The 23,037-nt window shown below is 45.2% G+C and overlaps 1 protein-coding gene and 1 long non-coding RNA gene across 2 annotated transcripts; one reads left to right on the top strand and one right to left on the bottom strand.

Moving 5' to 3' along the window:
* Positions 1-2,598: 2,598 nt before the first annotated feature.
* CHRNA6 (cholinergic receptor nicotinic alpha 6 subunit) lies at positions 2,599-17,533 on the top strand. The gene is made up of 6 exons (XM_081894423.1): positions 2,599-2,955; positions 6,896-7,035; positions 9,094-9,138; positions 10,397-10,506; positions 10,635-11,622; positions 17,376-17,533. Exons 1-6 carry the CDS (start codon positions 2,877-2,879, stop codon positions 17,496-17,498), a joined length of 1,485 nt encoding a protein of 494 aa, XP_081750549.1. The 5' UTR covers positions 2,599-2,876; the 3' UTR covers positions 17,499-17,533.
* On the bottom strand, positions 10,780-17,615 carry LOC309360431. The gene is made up of 3 exons (XR_014164142.1): positions 17,533-17,615; positions 11,266-11,359; positions 10,780-10,857 (listed from the first exon to the last, which is right to left on the bottom strand). It is a non-coding gene; the product is annotated as an uncharacterized lncRNA (long non-coding RNA).
* Positions 17,616-23,037: the final 5,422 nt, after the last annotated feature.

The raw sequence follows: 23,037 nt of genomic DNA, 5'->3' as shown, positions 1-23,037 counted from the left end.
AATGCTAGATTGCTTCCTGACTGCAACCTCCAAATGCCCCTAAGGGCTCTTACAACATGAATTGGCGCCTGGAGGGAAAAAAACATTGGGTCTGTGGTCTTACGAATTGTGATGATGGTGCAAGTTCTGGGCTGTAGCTATTTGATCCACAAGGACTCGTGTTGTTGTTGTTGTTTTGCAACTGCAGTAATAGCCATACCTAGCATTTCTACCTTGGGTTTTAAGTGTCCCTTCCGCAAGGTAGGCCAGTGTTTACAACCCTCCATATTGCAGATGATGTGGCTGAGGCTGAAACATAAGCCCTTACCAGACATGAGTCTGTGTAGGAATTAATTATACCACATTGCGGTGCAATGGTACAGTTAGGTGATTCCAGACTTAGGCTCTGGGAATTGCAGCTCTGTGAAGGGAACAGGGGTCTCCCAGCCACTCTCAGCACCTTTAACCAACCACACTTTCCAGGATTCAGTGGGAGAAGTCATGACTATTTAAAGTGGTATGATACTGCTGTAAATGTATCATGTAGATGGGGCCTTTAATAGTCTTACAGCGCCCCACCTCTTTAGATAGAAATATGTTTTTCTCCATGGACCATAAAGAAGGCTGATCGCTGAAGAATTGATGCTTTTGAATTATGGTGCTGGAGGAGACTCTTGAGAGTCCCACGGACTGCAAGAAGATCCAACCTCTCCATTCTGAAGGAAATCAGCCCTGAGTGCTCACTGGAAGGACAGATCCTGAAGTTGAGGCTCCAGTACTTTGGCCACCTCATGAGAATAGAAGACTCCCTGGAAAAGACCCTGATGTTGGGAAAGATGGAGGGCACAAGGAGAAGGGGACGACAGAGGACGAGATGGTTGGATAGTGTTTTCGAGGTTACCAGCATGAGTTTGACCAAACTGCGGGAGGCAGTGGAGGACAGAGGTGCCTGGCGTTCTCTGGTCCATGGGGTCAGGAAGAGTCGGACACGACTAAACGACTAAACAACAAAACAACAACATGTTTTTCTCCACTTGGAAATCAAAATGTGGTGAGCCACCCCTTGGGGCATTTGGGCTCTAAGCCTACTCATTCTGCTAAGTAAGTGCCTGCTCCAAAGTCCTACCCTGATGACATCACTGTTGTGGTGACAGGCTCTGCCCCTACACCCACCCACCATGTTCTCCATGTTAGTTTTATCGAAACAATTCTACAAGCAAGCACCTGTCTATTCTTAGGCACTCCTCTGTGCATTCCTGCCTAGACTCTCTTTTCGGACACTGGGCTTATTTATATGTCACACTGAACACAGGCACAAGCTGTCTCTACTGCACATGTACAAGTGCTTCTGTGGAAAGGTGTACACCTGCTGATTTATTCACAGAGTGTACACAGAGACCAACCCTCCAACACTTCTCTGATGAAAACAGGGATGTCCCATTCCATAATGATAATTTTACCATTTATACCCCACAGATCTTACTGGGCTGCCTCTGCACAGCTTCCAACATATATAAAAACATAATAAAACATTTTTTAAAAAACCTTCCCTATACAGGGTTGCCTTCAGATGGCTTAGGGGGTCAGATAACTCCATACCCTTCAACATTTCTCCAATGGAAATCGGAACGTACTAGGGAAAGTTAGGACATTCCGGGATCAAATCGGAAACCAAGACAGCTGCTGTAAATCTGGGACTGGAAAATCTGGAAAATAGGGACACCTGGAGGGTCTGAGAGACCGTATGTTCATTGAAGGTCACATGTGAATAACTGTACAATGTACCACTTGTGTATGGGTTGTATACGGAGATGAACCATGAGGGTCACCATCTACAACATCAAATCCCTCACCTATGCACATTCATATGTATACATAGTTTGTGGAAACAGATGCAGCCTAAAGCCATTCATTGAGTTTGTCATGGGAGTGACCTTTGAATGAGAGACTTCCCACTCTGAGCTGCTATACCAACTGAGCTCTCATGAAACTCATCCAGCCAGGGTATTATTGGTGGGAACCGGACCAAATATTAACAATATGATAAAAACAGCAGCAACATAACAAATGAAAAATAGATGACCCCCACAAAGGTGCTGGGTGCATGGCTGCCGCCTTTTAAAACACCCACCCAGTATGCAGAAATTAAGCAGGCGTAGGAATTGTACAAATATTTGACAAAATAGCCAAAGCCATTACAAAAAAATAAAATACATAAAGCAGAATGAAATCAGAAACATGATGGGCAGAAATGGAAGCAGGTGTAGCTTCCCCTCAATCTCCCTGTTGGGAAAAGCTACCCTTGCTTCCATTTCTGCCTGCCACATCTGCATCAGCACGGAAACTGAGCCAGCGCTAAAGTTGGCAACCTGGTTTGAGCCACACGCTGCCCACCATATCTCCGCAGCCAAAATGAAACACCGGGGAGTTTTAAAAGGTAGATTCCTGAGTCAGATCAACACTGCAGCACTGCACAAGTCTCCGAGCCGTACTTGGGAACTGCCTTCTGCACTATGCAGCGAGTCTCTGCTGTGCAGTCCTCTCTCTCTCTCTCTCTCTCTCTCTCTCTCTCTCTCTCTCTTTCTTTCACACACACACACACACACACACACACACACTTTTGTGAAATGTGAGGAGTCACCTGATGTCCGTCAATGTTGTCTCCTCTTAAAGAGCAGGCAGTAAAACTCTTCCTTCTATGGAAGATTCCCTCCCTCTCTCAAAAGATGGCACGTTTATTTAAAACCATCATCTGTGTATGGCTGCAGCTTGGGGTGCTAAACTGAACTACTTATTGCAGCACTGAAGATCTGAGGGACTTATTCACCTCCCCATCATCATCTTCTTCTTTCTTTCTTTCCTCTCTTGGAGGAGAGAGCATCTGTGCTCGTTGGACAATGCTTTCTCAGAAATGCTTGGGGTTTCTTTATTTCACTTTCTATCTGTGGGCAAACGTGTTATTCATCCTCCTTCAAGGTAAGTTGCTTTTATCTTGTGTCTCTCTCTCCTCACCCCCCAGCCTGCCCTATATTTCTCTTTAGACATTTATAATGCTGGTGATTAATCCTTTTGAATCCAGCTCAAAAGAAAAGATTGTTGTATGCGTGCTTTTTATTATTTGGAATGCTAGGTAGGTGACCCAAATACTTGGTTAAAGAGGCAGCTGTATTTATGAATGCAAAGTATGAGGTTTCTATATTCTATAATCTAGTTTAATTGAAGTGGGGGAGATGTATCTATCTGGAAATAAGTTTGTTTATTTGTTATTTAATGTTACACTTCTACCCCCATCTTTTCTTCAAGGTGGGGTACACACTCTTTTATCTTCACAACAACCCTGTGAGGGTTAGGCAGAGATCCTGTCGCAAAACACCAAACACAAGTGGCTATTTCAAAAGACGAAGTGGTTTTGTTTTGCGAGGGATTCTTGGCCTCTGTTTCTTCCACACAGACTGAACATAGGAATCTAATCATTTAGTTCATTTAGTTCAGTATTGCCAGCACTGGCTGGCAGCTGCTCTCCAGGGTTTCACTCAGGGGACATTGCCGGAAGATGGTAGGGGTTGAACCCTGACCTTCTACACACAAACCAGATGTTCTAACCACTAAGCTGCTGCTAGAGAGGTGCAAGCCTATGCACACCTCCTTGAGAGTAAACCCTATTAAACTCAGCAGAACTTACCTTTGAGCAAGGCTGCGTGGCATCTGACTGCAAATGGCACTTTGTGGATCGGGGCCGCCTGGCAAGAGAAAGGGGAGGGCAAGGACTAAGGGGGGGGAAAACAGACGGTTTCTCATACCAAAGTGCTACAGTTTCTTCGCAAACTGTTGTCGAGTCATGCTTGCCAAAACATGCAAGGCCCTCTTTTTGAGGCTGAATTTAAGACGAAGATCAATGCCGTTCTCACAGTTAGGGTGGCCCGATCTTGCTTCTCTTCCTTTAACAAAAACAGCGATGTGCACAAAAATTAAGCTGGCAATGAAATGAGTAATGGAAAAGACTTTGCCTGCTTAATTTGATCAAGTCAGGCTGCTGTTGAAAACTTAGGAGCAAGACTGTTTTTTTTAAAGCAACACTGAAATGTCAGCAAACCCACTTACAGCTCAGGCTTGTTAGCCAGCAATTCCCAAACTTTTTTTTTTTTTTTTTGCTACAGAGGCTGAGACTCAAGAAGTTGAGTTGTCAGCATTCTCACCACCCTCTCAAGAAAATGTTGTTTGCCTTTAACAGCAGCTTCTTCTCCAGACTATACAGTCATACCTCGGGTTACGAACGCTGTGGGTTGTGCGTTTTCAGGTTGCGGACCGTGCTGAACCCAGAAGTACCAGAACAGGTTACTTCTGAGTTTCAGTGCTCGCGCATGCGCAGAAGCACCGAATGGCATCACGCGCATGCGCAGAAGCGCCGACTCGCACCACGCGTGTGTGCAGACGCAGCAATTCAGGCTGCTAATGCTGCGGGTTGCGAACGCGCCTCCCGCACGGGTCACGTTCGCAACCCGAGCTATGACTGTACTTGCCAATTGACCCCCCAAATATTTGGCCTGCTCCTGTGTCTTCCAAAGTACCATAATGTACAGAAACCAGCAGGTGAAGCTTTTCTCAGCATGGAGATAGGCATTAGCCCTTTTCAGATATGGTATTAACATGCTGAGGCAGCATTATATGGGCACCTAACTTCAATGCATACAGTTATAGGTGCAGAAGCACTTTCAGACCTTCTAAGGACTTACACAGAGGCCAGATACAAACATCCTTACTCTCCCTCTCCATGCGTTCATATAACATCTGAATAAAGTTACAGTCTCACTTGCTAATATGATGATAGCTGCCTCTTGGGGTTGATTTTTTTCCTAAATGGAAAGGTGGGGTGGGTGTTTCCCAAATAAATAATGTTACAAAAGTTGGGTGCCTCCCCCTCTCTCTCTGCCAAACAGTGGCAAGAGCCCATGGGGTTCCAGGCATTCACTCAAGGTCTGTGGTCCTTTGGAAAACTGAGACATGGTGGAGGCTGCCGTAGCTTTAAGAAATATGGTTTATTCACCAATTTGCACCTTCAGTCTGCATGCAGGGAGTCCGGATCTTACAGCATGGTCATTTCAAGAGGGACTTGTACCACACAGCCCTGCACCCATAGAGTCCAAGGAATCTCTCCCAGCCAGCCTTCAGCCAGCCTGCCCAAGATGGATCCCAGTCCTTCTTCCTTCTTCTTCCTCCCAACAACTCTTGCTCAAGACTCTCTTTTCCTGTCACCTCACACCCAGTTACCTTGGCAACCTTCCAAACCCCCAGTCTCTGCTCACACTTCATGGCAAAGGGGAAGGGCAGTACTCTTGCATTGCCAATGGCTCTCAATGGCCCTGCATTGTTCCTTAATGGCCCTAGCTTGGCCAAGTCATTTTGTACAGGCTAGCCCAGTAATTCCTCTGCAGCTTGTATTTCTCCCTTCACATGCCAAATGGTCAATAAATAATATTCCTGATAAAAGCACAGGAGCCAGTGCCAGTAGAGCATTTGGCTCTCCCATTTGCAAGTGAAGGAGGTGTTCCTTCAGTTACACAGGCCTTGAGGCATGTAGGGCTTTAAGGATAAGGCTGGATCGATGTGTGTTCCCAGACTGACACTGATCCATGAGAAGGAATGCAAACCTATCCAAGACAGTTTGCCTACCATCTCTCCAAACAAACGAAACCACCCAACATGCAACATCATCGGATGATACCGCTTCTGAGTAATCCATAGGCATGTGTGAACCCCGGGCAGTGCTGGATTTACGTATAAGCTAAACAAGCTATAGCTTAGGGCCCCACTCTCTTGGGAGCCCCCCCCCCAAAATTAAAGAAAAAAACTGGATGTACATTTCCAAAATATAAGATAAAAACAAATAAAATAAAACCTACATAGAGCAAGAGTGTTTTGTGTTGTGTAGGCTCCTATGATGTAAGTAATGGGCCCCGCCTGCTAGCCTGCTCCCTAAAGTATCACTGGTTTGCTCATTTCTATATCAATTAAAAGTAAAGTTAAAGGGACCCCTGACCATTAGGTCCAGTCGTGACCGACTCTGGGGTTGCGGCACTCATCTCGCTTTATTGGCTGAGGGAGCCAGCATACAGCTTCCGGGTCATGTGGCCAGCATGACTAAGCCGCTTCTGGCAAACTAGAGCAGCGCACAGAAACGCCATTTACCTTCCCACCGGAGCGGTACCTATTTATCTACTTGAACTTTGACTTTTGCTTTCCAACTACTAGGTGGGCAGGAGCAGGGACTGAGCAATGGGAGCTCACCCCGCCGTGGGGATTTGAACTGACGACCTTCTGATCGGCAAGCCCTAGGCTCTGTGGTTTAACCCACAGTGCCACCTGTGTCCATCTATATCTATTACTTTGATAAAATACATATTTTGTTATGTGCAAATGGCTTTAGATACCTATTACGTCCATAAATTACTATATAGCATGTATTCAAAACAAAAACAGTGACAATTTGTTGTTGAGAAAGGACAGCTGGACATATAAAGGGCCCCATTACCTTCAGTAGCTTAGGGCCTCATCAAACCTAAATCCGATCCTGACCCCAGGCCACAGTTTAGCCAACCACGCCCATTGTGTTGCCAGTGTTATTGATTGTGATACTGTCACACGTAAGAATCCTTGGCCAGCCCTGTTGCCATGAATCGACTTGTGTTTGTGTGTGACGGACAGGTCCTCGCCAGGACCAAATCTCTCTGCTGCAGAATAATTCAGTGGCTTATCAGGCATTAATTCAGCCTGCAGCAGTTGGTATTGTGATGTGATTAAAACCTTTAAAGGGTATGAATGAATATTCAAATGTCTGGAGGCTTATCTTTTATTATTATTATTCCTCTTTCTTGCCCCGTGTTCAGTGACTTCTTCCTTCTGCTATTTCCTTCCCTAGATGGCTTGGCATGCAAATCTGAAGAAAGGCTGTTTCACAAACTCTTCTCCCGTTACAACCAGTACATCAGACCTGTGGAGAACGTGTCAGATCCAGTTACAGTGTATTTTGAAGTGGCAATTACACAGCTTGCAAATGTGGTAAGGCTAAATGCGCAGTGCCGGCCAGATAGTTAGGTGCTGTGCAATCCAAACTTCATGGTCATAGAAGACTCACCCTTACCCAGGGGCTCCAGCACATAGATGAAAACCCTGGGTGTGCAGTGCTCAGTTTGCTTGAGAATTTTCTCCATTCCCATCTTTGTGGTTCACGAAGTGCTCCATGTGTCCAATGGATCAGTTGAATTTTTCAACATTAAAAAATGGGGGGTGCTAAAAAGTTGTAGCATGATTTGGGAATTCCAAAGAAATTTTGCTTAAATTAATATAGCTTAGTAATCATAGAATCATAGAATCATAGAGTTGGAAGAGACCACAAGGGCCATAGAGTCCAACCCCCTGCCAAGCAGGAAACACCATCAGAGCACTCCTGACATATGGTTGTCAAGCCTCTGCTTAAAGACCTCCAAAGAAGGAGACTCCACCACACTCCTTGGCAGCAAATTCCACTGTCGAACAGCTCTTACTGTAATAGATTATTTATTTTTATTTATACCCCACCCATCTGGCTAGGCTTCCCCAGCCACTCTGGGTGGCTTAGTTTTGCTTGGTGTGTGTAGAATTGCATAGAAATCATTAAAATCATCCTGGAGAGAAGGAGGAGGGCCAGGAGAAATGAGGCCAACTGCTGAATCCTGAGAATCTCCTCCTCCTGCTGTGGTCAGTTCCCCTCCCACTCCCTGGTCTCCCAGAACACACAAGGGAAACAAAAAGAGGTATGGTTGCCATACATCCAGATTTTCCCAGACATACCCGGAATACCGCAGTCGGAAGCAGTGTCCGGGTGGAAATCGGGAAAATGTCCGGGAAAATCTGGACGTATATCAACCCATGTTGGCAGTGTTGTTTTTGCTGATTTTTCCTTAAAAATAGCTCAAAAACGTCTTTGTTTTTCCTTTTGCAATTTTGCCAAAAAGGCTCAACAACTTTTGTGTCCGGATTTTCACTTTTTGAAATACCTCGGGTTAAGTACTTAATTCGTTCCGGAGGTCTGTTCTTAACCTGAAACTGTTCTTAACCTGAAGCACCACTTTAGCTAATGGGGCCTCCTGCTGCCGCCGCACCGCCGCTGCTCGATTTTTGTTCTCATCCTGAAGCAAAGTTCTTAACCTGAGGTACTATTTCTGGGTTAATGGAGTCTGTAACCTGAAGCGTATGTAACCTGAAGCGTATGTAACCCAAGGTACCACTGTATGGCAAGCCTAAAAGAGCAGAGAGGGGACGGACCCTGAAGAGGCAGCTGTGGGAAGGCAGGGACGTTCAGCCCTCGCAATTGCCTCATTGGGGGCAAGACCTACTGGGAAGAGTTGATGGGATCAGTAGGCCTGCACTGCCTATGTTTTCTTTGGATAGTTAACTTCACTGACACCATCTTTTTTATCGCTGACCTACACCTGACTCAGGATCTTGACAGATATAGAAAAGGAGGAGGTTATCATACATGTTAAGAGCATAACACCTGCCTTGCTGGATCAATCCAAAAGTCTGCCTAGTCCTGCATCCTGCATCCAACAGTAACTAGCCAGATACCTTTGCCAGTTCCCAAGCATGACCTGAAGGCAACAGAAAAACTTTGTGGGTACCCAGAGTTTGGAGATATATTGCCTCTGAAAATGGCATGGCTAATGATGGTGTAGTGGTTAAGAGTGGTGGACTCGTAATCTGGTGAACCGGGTTGGCTTCCCTGCTCCTCTGCATGCAGCTGCTGGGTGACCTTGGGCTAGTCACACTTCTCTGAAGTCTCTCAGCCCCACTCACCTAACAGAGTGTTTGTTGTGGGGGAGGAAGGGAAAGGAGAATGTTAGCCGCTTTGAGACTCCTTAAGGGGAGTGAAAGGTGGGATATCAAGTCCAAACTCTTCTTCTTGATAATAGACCTACCCTCCACAAACGTGCCTGATCTCTCCTGCCTGCAATCAGGAGGGCCCATGGAAGCCTCTGAGATTGCTTCCCATACCTCCGTCTGCACCCTAAGAGACTGTGTGAAGCAGCCCCATGACACAACTGTAGGAGTAAATCATTTGCCCTCTTCTGTCTCTAGGATGAAGTCAATCAGATTATGGAAACCAATCTATGGCTGCGACATGTAAGTGGATATTTGTGCGCTAGGGTGTATTTCACAATAGTGCTGGGCTTCAAAGTTATGGTTGGGATGGCTCCAAAACAGTTCCTGGGATGAGGAAGCAGGAATCTATTGTGAGGGGGGATCTTGCTCTCACAACATCCATAGTATTACCACTCATGGATTACTGTGGTGTTTATTATTATCACTATTATTTTGGTTTATTATCTGTCCTACACCCAAGGGCCCCAGTATGAGTTACAAAAATTTGAAATACAGTCTGTGAGCCACACTGAGTTCTTATGATAAAGAGGTGTATATTAATCAAATAAATTATTATTATTATTATTATTATTATTATTAACTGATTTTATTATGTATGGTATATCCTTGTTGTATACTGCTTAGACACTGTGGTATAAAGTGGTATATAAATTATTAAAATAGAATAAAACTAAATAAAAATATATGAAGTTATTCTATTATATCTTCATAACAATAATAATATAATTTATTGTTTACACCCCGCCCATCTGGCTGGGTTTCCCCAGCCACTTTGGGCGGCTCTCAACAGAATATTAAAAATACGATAAAACCTCAAACATTAAAAACTTCCCTAAACAGGGTTGCCTTCAGATGTCTTCTAAAAGTCTGATAGTTGTTTATTTCCTTGACATCTGATGGGTGCGTGTTCCACAGGGTGGGCGCCACTGCCAGGAAGGCCCTCTGTCTGGATGTCTAACACTGTTGTCTAAGGCAACACAGTGACATTCATGTTCAAGTGGTGTTTGAGCAGAAGAAGAGCTTGCTGCATCAGGCCACTAGCTCATCAAGTCCAGCATCTTGTTCTCAAGGTGGCCAACCAGATGCCTGTGGGGATACCGAAAGCAGGACCTAAGTGCAGCAGCACTTGGCCCACCTGTGATTCCCGGCAAATGGCATTCAGAGACAGTGGAGGTAGAACATAGCCATCATGCCCAAAATCTAATCTCAAACATAGCCATCATGCCCAAAATCCAATCTCAAACATAGCCAGCATGCCCAAAATCCAATCTCAAACATAGCCAGCATGCCCAAAATCCAATCTCAGACATAGCCATCATGCCCAAAATCCAATCTCAAACATAGCCAGCATGCCCAAAATCCACTCTTGCTAAACAAAGAGGCTTTGGGTGAAGGAAGAAATATCTACAAAAGAAGAAATATCTTTAAAAGAAGCTCAAGCTGCAGGTGAAGGGTGAATTTTCTAGGATCCAAAAACTAGTTTTTTCCTCTCTTTTAGATTTGGAATGACTACAAACTGCGGTGGAATCCAATGGAATACGAAGGGATTGAGTTTATCCGTGTGCCAGCGGATAAAATATGGAAACCTGATATTGTGTTATACAACAAGTATGAACTCTAGTTCCTCATCATTTTACAGCTTTTAAAAAATATATATATAATCAAAACCAAACCAAATCCTTCTGTATTAATATTGCATGGTACAACTTAAGACTGCCTTGTGTTTGCATTTCCAGTGCCGTTGGAGATTTCCAGGTCGAAGGGCGGACCAAAGCTCTTCTCAAATATGATGGTACCATCACATGGACGCCACCGGCCATCTTTAAAAGCTCCTGCCCCATGGATATTACTTTCTTCCCCTTCGATCACCAAAACTGCTCCCTGAAATTTGGGTCGTGGACTTACGACAAAGCTAAAATTGACCTTCTAATTGTTGGCTCCAAAGTGGATATGAACGACCTTTGGGAGAATAACGAATGGGAAATAGTTGATGCTTCTGGCTATAAACACGATATCAAGTACAACTGCTGTGAGGAGATCTACACCGACATCACCTACTCGTTTTATATCCGAAGGCTGCCCATGTTCTACACCATTAATCTGATCATCCCCTGCCTCTTCATTTCATTCCTGACTGTACTGGTTTTCTACCTTCCATCTGACTGTGGAGAGAAAGTGACCCTTTGCATCTCTGTCCTACTTTCTTTGACCGTGTTCCTGTTGGTAATCACAGAAACAATCCCCTCTACCTCTCTGGTAATCCCTCTGGTAGGAGAATACCTGCTGTTCACCATGATATTTGTGACTCTCTCTATCGTTGTCACGGTCTTTGTGCTGAACATCCACTACAGGACTCCGATGACTCACACGATGCCCAAGTGGGTGAAAACCGTTTTCCTCCGTCTCCTGCCCAAAGTCCTGATGATGAAGAGACCTGTCCAGAAACACATCGAAGCCCAGCCTAAGAAAACCAAGAAAAATGGTGCCGCTAAATCCAGCAAGCAAAAGGCTGATGACCCAGGGGAAGCGAAAGTCTACGGCGAGCACAGATGCTGCCATTGCGACAAACCCAGTGAACCGTCCACGGGTAAGAAAAGGAGACCAAGCCACCAGTCGGCTAAATGGGGGGCTGAGCAAGCAGAATACTCCCCTGAGGTCAAAGAAGTAATTAGCAGTGTCCAGTTCATCGCAGAAAACATGAGGAGTCAGAATGAGACCAAAGAGGTAAGCGTTCTGGTGTCTTGAGAATGAATTTGTATCTGAGAACCAGCAGCTGAGTTATAGAGGTCAGTCTTCCCCAACACAGGGCCCTCCAGCTGATGCTATAACTATAACTTCCATCATGCTTGACCATCAGCCAGGGTGGCTGTGTCTGATGGGAGTTATAGTCCAACAACAGCTGGACAGCACCTGGTATTGGTCAAAAGTCCTCAAAAGTCCTCCGTATACCTGAAGGAGCATCTCCACCCCCATTGTTCAGCCCGAACATTGAAGTCCAGCTCTGAGGGCCTTCTGGTGGTTCCCTCACTGCGAGAAGTGAGGTTACAGGGAACCAGGCAGAGGGCATTCTCAGTAGTGGCGCCCGCCCTGTGGAATGCCCTCCCATCAGATGTCAAGGAAATAAACAACTATCTGACTTTTAGAAGACATCTGAAGGCAGCCCTGTTTAGAGAAGTTTTTAATGTTTGATATTTTATTGCGTTTTTAATATTCTGTTGGGAGCCACCCAGATGGGTGGTGTATAAATAAATTATTATTGTTATCATCATCATCATCATCAATAAATTTGGTGCATAACACAAGCAATGGCAGAAGGCTCAAGACCTTGGTTGGTGCTAGCCCTGGTGCCATGTAAGTTCTCAGGGCGTCAGTAAGGAAAATGGTGAAGGCCTTTTTCCAGAACAAACAGTGACACTCCCTGAAATGAAAAGCAGCTCCTTCTGAACTCCAGTGTAGCTCTGTAGAACTCCAGAAGAGAGGGGAAGCATTGCTAAATGGGTACATGCCCAGTGTCACACTGGCAAGCAGGCACCAATGTCAGCAGAAAGTGTAGTTCCTCAGCGGAATGAGGCTTAAGGGGTGCTGTCTCTGGGGATTTTTGATCAGGGGCCCCTGGTCCAAGGGGCACCTGACTGACAGACTCTGGCTTGGTGCCGGGGCCTAGTCCTGAATTTAGAGCACCTCCACAGTTTGCACCAGTGGTGTACCTGATCCAGTTGATTCTTAGGAACATGGGAAGCTGGCTAATGCCTGTTAGCAGAGGCACTTAAATAAAGCTGATGGAGGCTGTGTACACACACACACACAGAGAGAGAGAGAGAGAGAGAGAGAGAGAGAGAGAGAGAGAGAGAGAGAGAGAGAGAGAATCCTGGGAACAATACCAAGTCAGGCCATTGGTCCATCTAGGTCAATATTATCTATGTTGACTGGTAGCAGTTCTCCAAGGGTTCAGATATGAGTCTTTTCCCACACCTACTTTTCTCTGATGAAAATAGGGACGTCCTGTTCCATTATTGTTATCATCATCATCATCATCATCATCATCATTAATATCCCACCCATCTGACCAGGTTGCCCCAGACACTCTGGACGGCTTCCAACATACATAAAGACATAATAAAACATTAAACATTACAAAAAGCTTCCCTCTACAGGGCTGCCTTCAGATGTCTTCTAAAGGTTGTATAGTTACTTATCTCCTTGGCTTGGGACTCACTTAACTCAATACCCTCCAACATTTCTCCAATGAAAATAGGGACATCCCAAGGGAAAGCGGGACATTCCAGGATCAAATCAGAAACCAGGATAGCTTCTGTAAATCTGGGACTGTCCCTGGAAAATAAGGACACTTGGAGGGTGTGCTACCTGTTCATGCTGCGGGTTGACCCTGGGACCTTCTGTATGACAAGCACTACAGCCCTTCCCCTTCTTCCTCAGAGTCTTGGCTGTCGCTTATTTCCAGGCTCATGTCATAACAGTAGTCTTCCAGTGTCTAAGAACTGCTGCTGCCATTTATTTTACCTCAGAGCCCTTGCTATAATATGAAGGTGCTTCCATCTCCCACCTTCCCCAAATCCCATCTGTCTTGTGTACTTAGGCTAGAAGCATTTTGGCGTCTTTCTGAGAACGTGGCAGCACAGCGGGGATCTTAATCTCAGTAGGATCCTTGAACAGCTGTTGTAATGTAAATAATGTAATTACTATGGGAGCTGTTGAGGGAAGAAAGCTCCCTACAGTTTCAACAGAAATGAAGACTGCACCTCAGGGAACAAGCCTGTGATTTTATGTGGGCAGCACTGCAATGGTTATCCATACCAGGAAAGCTTTTCCATTTCAGAAAGGAAAAAGCATCTAATGCAAGTGTGAACATGTTCCCTTTTCCTTCAGCCTTCACCCCTGGGCTCTCTGGTCCTCGGGGCTCTTGTGGTCTCCCTAACACAGGGCCCCCTCTCCCCACTGAAATTAGGTTGAAGAAGCATTCTGTTAGTGCCAATAGAGTAGGCTGTGTTGTGTGCTTGATTGCAGCATGTGTGTGGTACCCACAATAGTCTCTCTCTGGTTTTGCAAACGGGCCACGGGCCCAGAAAGGTTGGCAACCCCTGTTGTACTGTATTGAAGAGGGATCTGTTGAAGAGAGAGAGAGAGGGGGGGGGAGGGAGGGAGGGAGGGAGGGAGGGAGAGAGAGAGAGAGAGAGAGAGAGAGAGAGAGAGAGAGAGAGAGAATGAATCCTGGGAACAATACCAAGTCAGGCCATTAGTCCAACTAGGACTAGGTTACGGGTAGGCAAACTAAGGCCCGGGGGCCGGATCCAGCCCAATCGCCTTCTAAATCTGGCCTGTGGACAGTCTGGGAATCAGCGTGTTTTTACAAGAGTAGAATGTGTCCTTTTATTTAAAATGCATCTCTGGGTTATTTGTGGGGCATAGGAATTCGTTCTTTCTTTCTTTTTTTCCTTTTCAAAATATAGTGCGGCTCCCCCACAAGGTCTGATGGACAGTGGACCAGGCCCCTGCTGAAAAAGTTTGCTGATCCCTGTCTAGGTCGTTATCTTTGTTGACTGGCAACAGTTCTCCAAGGGTTCAAATATGAGTCTTTTCCCAGACCTGCCTCATAACCTCCAACATTTCTCTGATGAAAATAGGGACGTCCTATTCCATCAACATCATTTTATTATTTATACCGCACCCATCTGACCAGGTTGCCCCAGACACTCTGGATCTGTCCCTCTGCCTCTTCCCTGTTCCATATGGGCATAACTATTAACAAATTATTCAATAGTCTTATTAAATAGTCGCATGACTCACCGTTGGCCCACCTACTCCTCTTGCACCTCTCTTCCAGTGCTAGCACAAGAGGCACTGTCCATTGACTGCGTTTGGCAAGCTTGCAACATTTTGCCCCAGTATGTAGTTAGTTACCTGCACACTGGGATAATGCCACTTTGCCAGGCTTGAGGTGAAAAAAAACAGTGCCTTTTTGATATCAGCAACCATTGTACCAATCTCCAGCTTCATCTCATACCTTTTTGTATGTCTAGCAATCCACAAACATAATACTAATGACAGGGGCGAAAGACTAGTGTTTAGCAGGTCTAGAAGAAGTGCCCATTTCAGGTTTTAGGGGTCCTTGGGCAAAGTGTCCTCAGTAAATTCCCTCCTTGGGAGCCCTCCACTTCCTTGGCACTCTTTCCACTGCCCAGTCACTCACCTCTCCCTCTAGGCCCAGTTTGTACCACTTTCCGGAGGGAAAGGGAAAGGCTTGCAGCAGCTCCTCCTCCTCCTCCTCCTCTATCCTCTCACTGCTTGCTCACTTTGAGTGGGCAGGTGAACAAGCAGAAGCAGCATGAAGGTGGAGTAGCAGGTCTAGGAAGCTCTGGGATTAAGCAGTCAACCACTGCTAGGAACGGGTTTCAGCAGGTCTCTGGCATTGCCAATCCCTATACACTGGCCATCCTGGGAGACAAAGTATCATGTATGAAGATGGGCACCTAGTGATAAGCAGCAACCAGAAAAACTCCTTCTTATCATTGTGTGGGGATTTTGCTGCTAGTTAAATAACACTGTTTTGTGGGGGCATCTCTGTAAGTAAACAAACGGGAGCAACAGCTTTTAAAAATGGGACTCAGCAATTATGCTAATAGGTTTGCGTATTTAAATGGATAAATATTTCATGCTTAGCAGGGTATCATTTTCTTTGGCATGAAGACACTGAATATGCACTTAGAAGTTCTACAGAAATGGAGGCCCTCGTCCCAGGGTAGTGGTCAATCAATGTAGCCCTATTGAATTCTGTAGAGCTGTGCTGATGCAAGGGAACAAAGGAGCTGTCTTGAAAGGGAGCCAAAAGACAAACATAGGGTTGAACTGGAGCTTTGGGGCCAAGCCTGGATTAACCATTATGCTAAGTAAGCTACAGTGTAGGGTCCCAGCCAGTTTGGGGTCTTTGCCTGTAGTGGAATGATTGGAAAGCTTCCTAATGCAGAGAGAGGATGGCCATCTTCCATCTTGCTCTTTCCACTGAGCTCTTTGAAGAGTGCACTGTAATAAAATGGAACAGTAGCTGTACTTCCTGGAAGAGGGAAATTGACATTACTGGTAGCCCTGGGAACATGATAACAGGCAGACATTTTATGACCAAATGGAGGCCTGAAATTCCTGCTGATTTATTGTCCAAAGTTGTTCCAAGGGATCAACACTGTACCTATGTACAGAAACTGGGTTTGTACTGAGATTGTACTGACACACTGCCCGGTGGTGTTCACAGAAAGGGGGAGGGTGTTAGGTTTCTGTTTGTGCCACTGTGCAGTGCTTGGAGTCACAAGACTCTTTTTACATTCCAGAGATTCCAGACTGTTGGAAGTCTCACGGGAGACGGATGTTGATATTACTGGTTTCCTGTTTCTTTGTTCCAGTTGCCTCTCTACTTTCACAGAGAGAGGATGCATGTTTTATTTCTGTCTGCATAGTTAGAAATAAGACTCTTAGCAATGTAGCTCATATTTCTCGTCTTCCGCATGCTGCTTGTATACTCTGCGTAATGGTAACATTCCTGGAGCCTCATCAAAGGCTCAGGTCGTTAATCACTGTTGGAGGGCTTGGCCGGAGGAATAGCTTGGCCGAACGCAAGTTCCAACACAAACATGGACCTTTGAGTGATTTCATCTGTATTCCCAGTTGTGATTACCAAAGATGAGTGTGGGTCTGAGTGGACTTAGCAGGAAGCATGAAAGCAGGAGGTTTTAGTCAGCCATATCTCACTCAGTTGTCAGGCTGATGCCACAATAAATTAATTAGTCTTGAAGGTCCTGGGGGACTGGTTTTGTGTGCATTTAGCATTCTTCATCTAAGTGGCTCTCCAGTAAAACTAGTGGCAATCAGGTTTAAAGAGAATGTCATTTATGTATAAGTCCAGGGCTCCAAAACATAGTTCACAATCCTCTAATAAACCCTTTGCCAATGTGGTGCTCTCCAGGTGTTTTGGGGTTACTTGTTCCCCTCAGCCACAGCTGTGTCAGCTGGGGCTGAGGAAAGTTGCAGTCCAAAACATCTGGAAGGCACCAGGTTGGGGAAGGCTTCCTGAAAAGGACATTGCTGTTCAGCTTTGTTTGGACCTCTAAATCATGCACACTTTTTCTCTGCTGGTCTAAAACAACTAAAGATGGAAGATGTCTGATGCTTTCCTTAAAGAAAGTTTCCTAATACAATTATTCCAAAATGGGCATAGCATTGGTCCTGAAGTCAGTATGGTTTCAGCTAAGCTTCTAGAATTCAGTGATACTAGGACATGTCAACGCTTCACAATGCTCCAGTTTCATGTGCATCTTCACAAGACAAAAGCTGGAAAATGTCACAATTGAATGGGCAAAACACTTCTTTCAGCAGAACCTCAAACTGATAATGTTTTATTACCTGGGGAAAGCTGAATTGTGTCTAAACCTGGCACATTAAATATGATATGTCTTCTTGTGTGTTTACAGGTGGAAGATGACTGGAAATACGTTGCCATGGTAATTGACAGAGTGTTCCTGTGGGTGTTCATAATTCTCTGTGTATTTGGGACTGCAGGATTATTCCTACAGCCCCTGATAGCAGACACATAATTCACTGACTGTTCAAGTTTTGCTCTATGTGTACCTTTCAGTTTTATATTCAAGTCGTCCTCCTGCAGTAGAATGTCTGCTTTCACCTCAGGTCAAAAGAGCAATGTTTTCTTCTTTATTTCTATTGGCTTTCACATTTTCCACCCTCAGGGAACCTTGTCCACATTGGCTTGCCATTGAGGAACCTTTGCACCTCTGCTATGGAACCCTGACTTGTTGTAAATGATTCTAGAGTGTGCAGCTCATTCATACCCATTGAGCACTGAGTGGGCTTATTGGCCAGCTCAGCATTCTCCACTGGTGAACAAGAAGTATGTTCTGGAGCACATCAACTGCTCCACTATGGCCGCACATTGCTTCTACACTAGGAACGAATGGTTCCTGGTAAGCTTCCAGGGAACCCTGTTTGAAAATTATTGGACAGAGCTGGTCCACACAATGTAATTAGGCAACATGCCTCATTCTCATCTCTAATAAAAAGTAGATTAGAATATTTTTTAAGTGGCTCATTTGTAGGCTCTTGGTGCATTGTTTCTTTGAAGAAACTAGTTCAAGGTGAGCCAAACAAGAACCAGCTTGAGCAAGCATGGCTATATGATTAGGAGAAAATGTTCCCAGCCATCCTATTTCCACATTTGCAGGCATTTTTCAAAATCTATTGGAGAATCCATTGGAGATGTGTCATCCATCCTCCATGAGAACTCATCTGCACTTCCGCTTGTGCCAGTTGACCCCCTCCTTTCCAAAGGAAGAACTGCCCTTTAGTGATAGATTGGAACAAATGGCAATCTGGAGAAAACCCAAATTGCCATTTGCTCTGATTGAGCGCTAAAGAGCAGTTTCTCTGCCCCAGGGGAAAGCAGTGGGACAAGAGGAAATATGGAGGAGTCCTAACAAAATAAAATAAAGTGTGCTAGTCAGCCTAAGGAAGCTACCCACACAATATTAATTGTTTGTGACTGTTGACTGTTTTGGAATCACGTTCTTCTGCGGTTGTAAACATTGCAAAATGCTTCTGACTGGCTTAACAGGATTCTGAGACGCACTAATGGCATGATTCCTTAGAGGCGAATTATGTTGTTGTTGTTTAGTCGTTTAGTCGTGTCCGACTCTTCGTGACCCCATGGACCAGAGCACGCCAGGCACTCCAGTTTATTTTCCCACCAGCAACACACAAGCAGAACAGGTAGACTGTCCATTACAAGAACATCTGCAACTCTCAGCTCCCACAAAGGAAACACCATTGATCATTTCCAACTCTTAGCATGCAAACAGAAGATGGCTGCCCCTACATGTACGGTATATATGTCTGTGGGAAAGCAGCCCCACATTAGCTAGGTCAATGGCTAGATTCACCTGTAGGGACCTATCTTTATTCTATATCCTTGGGGAATATGCATGAGGATGTTGTACAGCAGGACTAGACAGAAAGTAGATTAGGATCTACTGGTAGAATGGGAGTGATTTGCAGTAGGCTGATAACTTTTTAGAAACTCCCATTTTAAAAAAAATAGCAACAGCAAAAAGGTGTCCCCTGCCTCCCCCACCCCACCCCACCTTGCAAAAGAAAGAAAGAACAATGGTTGTTATCTGGTGTGTAGTAACTCAGATGTCAATTCCATACATTATATAGGAAGGCTATCCCTCTCATGGGGTACTGTAGGTAACAGAATCATCCTGTAGGTAATTCTGCAATGGCCACTGTCCCCACCTACCACCCTGAGTCATTATTTTGTACCTAACTTAACTGGCAGAGAGGGACGCAGGTGACACTGCGGGTTAAACCGCAGAGCCTAGGACTTGCCGATCAGAAGGTCGGCGGTTTGAATCCCCGCGACAGGGTGAGCTCCCGTTGCTCGGTCCCTGCTCCTGCCAACCTAGCAGTTTGAAAGCACGTCAAAGTGCAAGTAGATAAATAGGTACCGCTCTGGCGGGAAGGTAAACGGCGTTTCTGTGCGCTGCTCTGGTTCACCAGAAGTGGCTTAGTCATGCTGGCCACATGACCCGGAAGCTGTACGCCGGCTTCCTCGGCCAATAAAGCGAGATGAGCGCCGCAAGCCCAGAGTTGTCTGCGACTGGACCTAATGGTCAGGGGTCCCTTTACCCTTTACCTTTCTCTGGCAGATCTTGTGGGGGCCAGAAAAAAACATGAAGTAGCTTGTGCATGCCTGAAGTCCCACGATGGTTGCGCTAGACCAGTGTCGGGGACTGATAAAGGAGTATAGACAGGGAACAATGTTGTAGTTTGCATCCTACACTCTGCTTATTCTTCCAGTGTAGTTAAAATGACACTAGTACCATTACTTGCTTATGCGGGAGAAACCTGAAATATATTAAGCACGCAATAGGCATCTCTCTATATATTACACACACGGTGGCTGCAATCCAGCACAGACTTAGATATGATAACGAATGGTTTTACACGTACCTAACAATGTGCTGAGTTTATGGTGACCGATGCAGTTCTGACTTTCATGATTTCCTCCATTCTTGGTGTTTGTTGTTTTGTTTGGAATATGTTTGTATTTTTCTACAATATGTCACATATTTAAGTAGCTTCAAATAAAAAAATTAAAAGCAGTTTATTACGTATTCACGTTATTTAAAATAGCTGTGCCATTTTCTGCTTTAGAATTCTAGGAACGCATTCACACTAACCACTTTTTTAAAAAATGCAAGCATGGCTGAGATTCGCACCCAAAAGGCCCCCATCAGCTGGGGCTGCTGGAAGTTGTAGTCCCAAATATCTGGAGGGCACCAGGTTAGGGGAGGATGTTATAGGATTATGCACAGTTGGGCTGGAGTGATACCTTTTCCTTAGCTCATAACCAGCCAGTGTTTTGCTGGTTCAATCAGAAAAACTATATTGTGTCAGATAATAGGATGGGTGATGTTATGTAGTGAAGTTCACCCTGGGCCAGCAGGGGGATACTGTAGATAGTTTTCACTCAGGTCTGTAGATAGTTTTCACTCAGGTCCACGTCAGTTATTTTAGGCAGAAAACTCTGGGTTGTTGTTGCTACAATGTTGACAGCCGGCTGCCTATACAAGCAGGCTGGCTGAGCTGTTTGCGGTTCAGTTTTCTGTTCCAGCTTACAAAATAAAGAGCTGCTTGGAGAAATCGCTGTGTCGTCTGCCATGTCTACCCACTATTCCACAGGTGATACCCACTCTATATGGCTTTTTCCCCCCATGGAAACTCCCTGGTTATAAATCTGGAGTACAGTGGTACATCAGGATGCGAACAGGATCCGTTCCGGAGCCCCGTTCTTATCCTGAAGATAACATAAGACGCGGCGTGCGCGGGTTGCATTTCGCCACTTCTGCGCATGCACGTGACGTCATTTTGAGCATCTGCGCATGCACGAGCAGCGAAACCTGGAAGTAACACCTCCATTACTTCCAGGTCGCCGCAGAACGCAACCCGAATGCGCTCAACCTGAAGCGTATTTATCCCCAGATAAATTGGCCTTTCAATATATAAAAAATAAAGCCAGATTCCTGCTTACTTTGACCCTATCAGAATGACATTTTTATATTGCTTTTCATCACTGAGTTACGGTTTCTTCTGAAGAATCCTGGGAATTATAGGTTGGTGAGGGTGCTGAAGATGATCCATTAGGGATCCTGAGGTGCCTGTCTCACCCTCAACGATCTATGAGGTGGTAGAATGGACTGTACCACAGCGAACTGCATGCAGGAGACACGATTTCTGAATGCCCTTCCACATATATTACATTAAGTAGCTAATTAACACCGGTGGGTGAATGTGTCCAGCCTAGCTCTCCCCCCCCTGCTGTGCTACTTATTTTTGCTGGAAGCAAATTTTTCTTAAGGAGCATTCAAAAATGTGGTTTCCCCCACCTGCCTTATGATGTGATGAGGTCCATTCTCCCACCTCAGGTTTCTATCACACTGTGTGTGTAGATGGAGCCCATAATTCCCAGGCTTCTTTGGAAGAAGCTGTGGCTAAGTGTATCGTGCCAATCTAAATGTAGCTCCTAGTTTAAAGCTGGAGGCCTGTGATGCCATTTGCAGAAGAGGAACGGCAGGTCTGGAATTCTGAAGGCCATAGATATAAGCTTGGATCTTAATCACTGCAATAACCGAGATACTGTGGGGCCTTCTGTTTATTCACTGACATACAGTAGGTTGTGTAATCTGTGCTACACATCTAGCAGGTTCATTTTATGAACTTTGAGCAGGCGGAAGCATAAGACTATTGTCTCTTTTAGGAGAGACTGTGTGAAATCTGAGGTGTCAAACTGCTGTAAGTTTTAGATTTGTTGAGGAAATTCCACAAGATGGATGATCTTAAAAATATATCTCAAGTCTCGTGACCATAAAATTAGATCAAATCATTGGTTAATCAGCCCCAGCTTTTTAATTAAATCACTGCTGATTGCTTAGAGATTTGACTTAATTAAATTAAGATGCTGTGGAAGAATTTCACACCATTTTACTGTTTCAGAGAGGCTGTTTTGAGTTAACCCTGCCCTGCTCAAGTTTTTTTACTAATGTAGCTTAAGGTCCTTAAATTTATCTCAGTGGAGTTTCATGTGCCCACCTACCTAAGTTTCCCTCTACCTGAAACCCTCCAGATGTTTAAGACTACAATTCCCATTAGTCCTGAACTTTGGCCATGCTGGGAGAGAGGTGCACAGGGTTGGAGAAGATTGGTTGACACCACTGAGGACCTGACTACTGGAATGTAGGGTTCACACCTTTGTGTATGGGTAGTGCTCACTAGAAGGACAGATCCTGAAGCTGAGGCTCCAATACTTTGGCCACCTCATGAGAAGAGAAGACTCCCTGGAAAAGTCCCTGATGCTGGAAAAGATGGAGGGCACAAGGAGAAGGGAACAACAGAGGACGAGATGGTTGGATAGTGTTCTCGAAGCTACCAGCATGAGTTTGACCAAACTGTGGGAGGCAGTGGAAGACAGGAGTGCCTGGCGTGCTCTGGTCCATGGGGTCACAAAGAGTTGGACACGGCTAAACGACTAAACAACAACAACAACAATGCAACATCTTGACTGATGGCTGCCATGTTTTATTTACCCTGCTGCTGTTGCCTATTATGCTTCATGTTACTGTGTGGGGTGGTGGTGTTTCACAGCTAACAGTTATTTCACAAAATGTAGGCCCCTTTGCTTATTATAACGCAAAGAAAAGCGGGATGTGCATTTATTTCATCCAGGATTCTGCACACAGTTTCTTCTAAGCACTGTGAAATTAGAGGCGGCATCTGAAATTTAACATTAGATATCAAAAGAGAATAGCAAAGATGGTCTGGAGAGCAGCCATGCACCTGGGACTGGCCGTATGTGGGGCAAGTGGCAATGTCACACTCTGCTCATGCTGATGCTCCACAAGGACAGAGGGGGAAAGAATTATATGAAAATTAGCCCTGAGCAGTTGGCTGCCTTGGAATGTCCTTTCTACCTATTTTTAGAACTCAGCCGCAGCCTTTCCCCACTGCTAAGTTTCACCACCACCACCAGTTCTTTGTTGACACACAAAAACAACACTCTCCGTC

This window comes from Podarcis melisellensis (genome assembly GCF_964234715.1).
Source record: "Podarcis melisellensis genome assembly, chromosome: 17".
Taxonomy (NCBI): domain Eukaryota; kingdom Metazoa; phylum Chordata; class Lepidosauria; order Squamata; family Lacertidae; genus Podarcis; species Podarcis melisellensis.
The sequence above is the reverse complement of the archived record's forward strand: the minus strand, read 5'-3'. Positions and strand labels throughout refer to the sequence as shown.

Bases quoted from the DNA above. Each gene is read 5' to 3' on its own strand.
- CHRNA6 (XM_081894423.1), top strand. From the start codon at position 2,877: ATGCTTTCTCAGAAATGCTTGGGGTTTCTTTATTTCACTTTCTATCTG. The intron at 7,036-9,093 runs GTAAGGCTAAAT...TTCTGTCTCTAG, and splicing joins TTACACAGCTTGCAAATGTG to GATGAAGTCAATCAGATTAT. The intron at 9,139-10,396 runs GTAAGTGGATAT...CCTCTCTTTTAG, and splicing joins CCAATCTATGGCTGCGACAT to ATTTGGAATGACTACAAACT.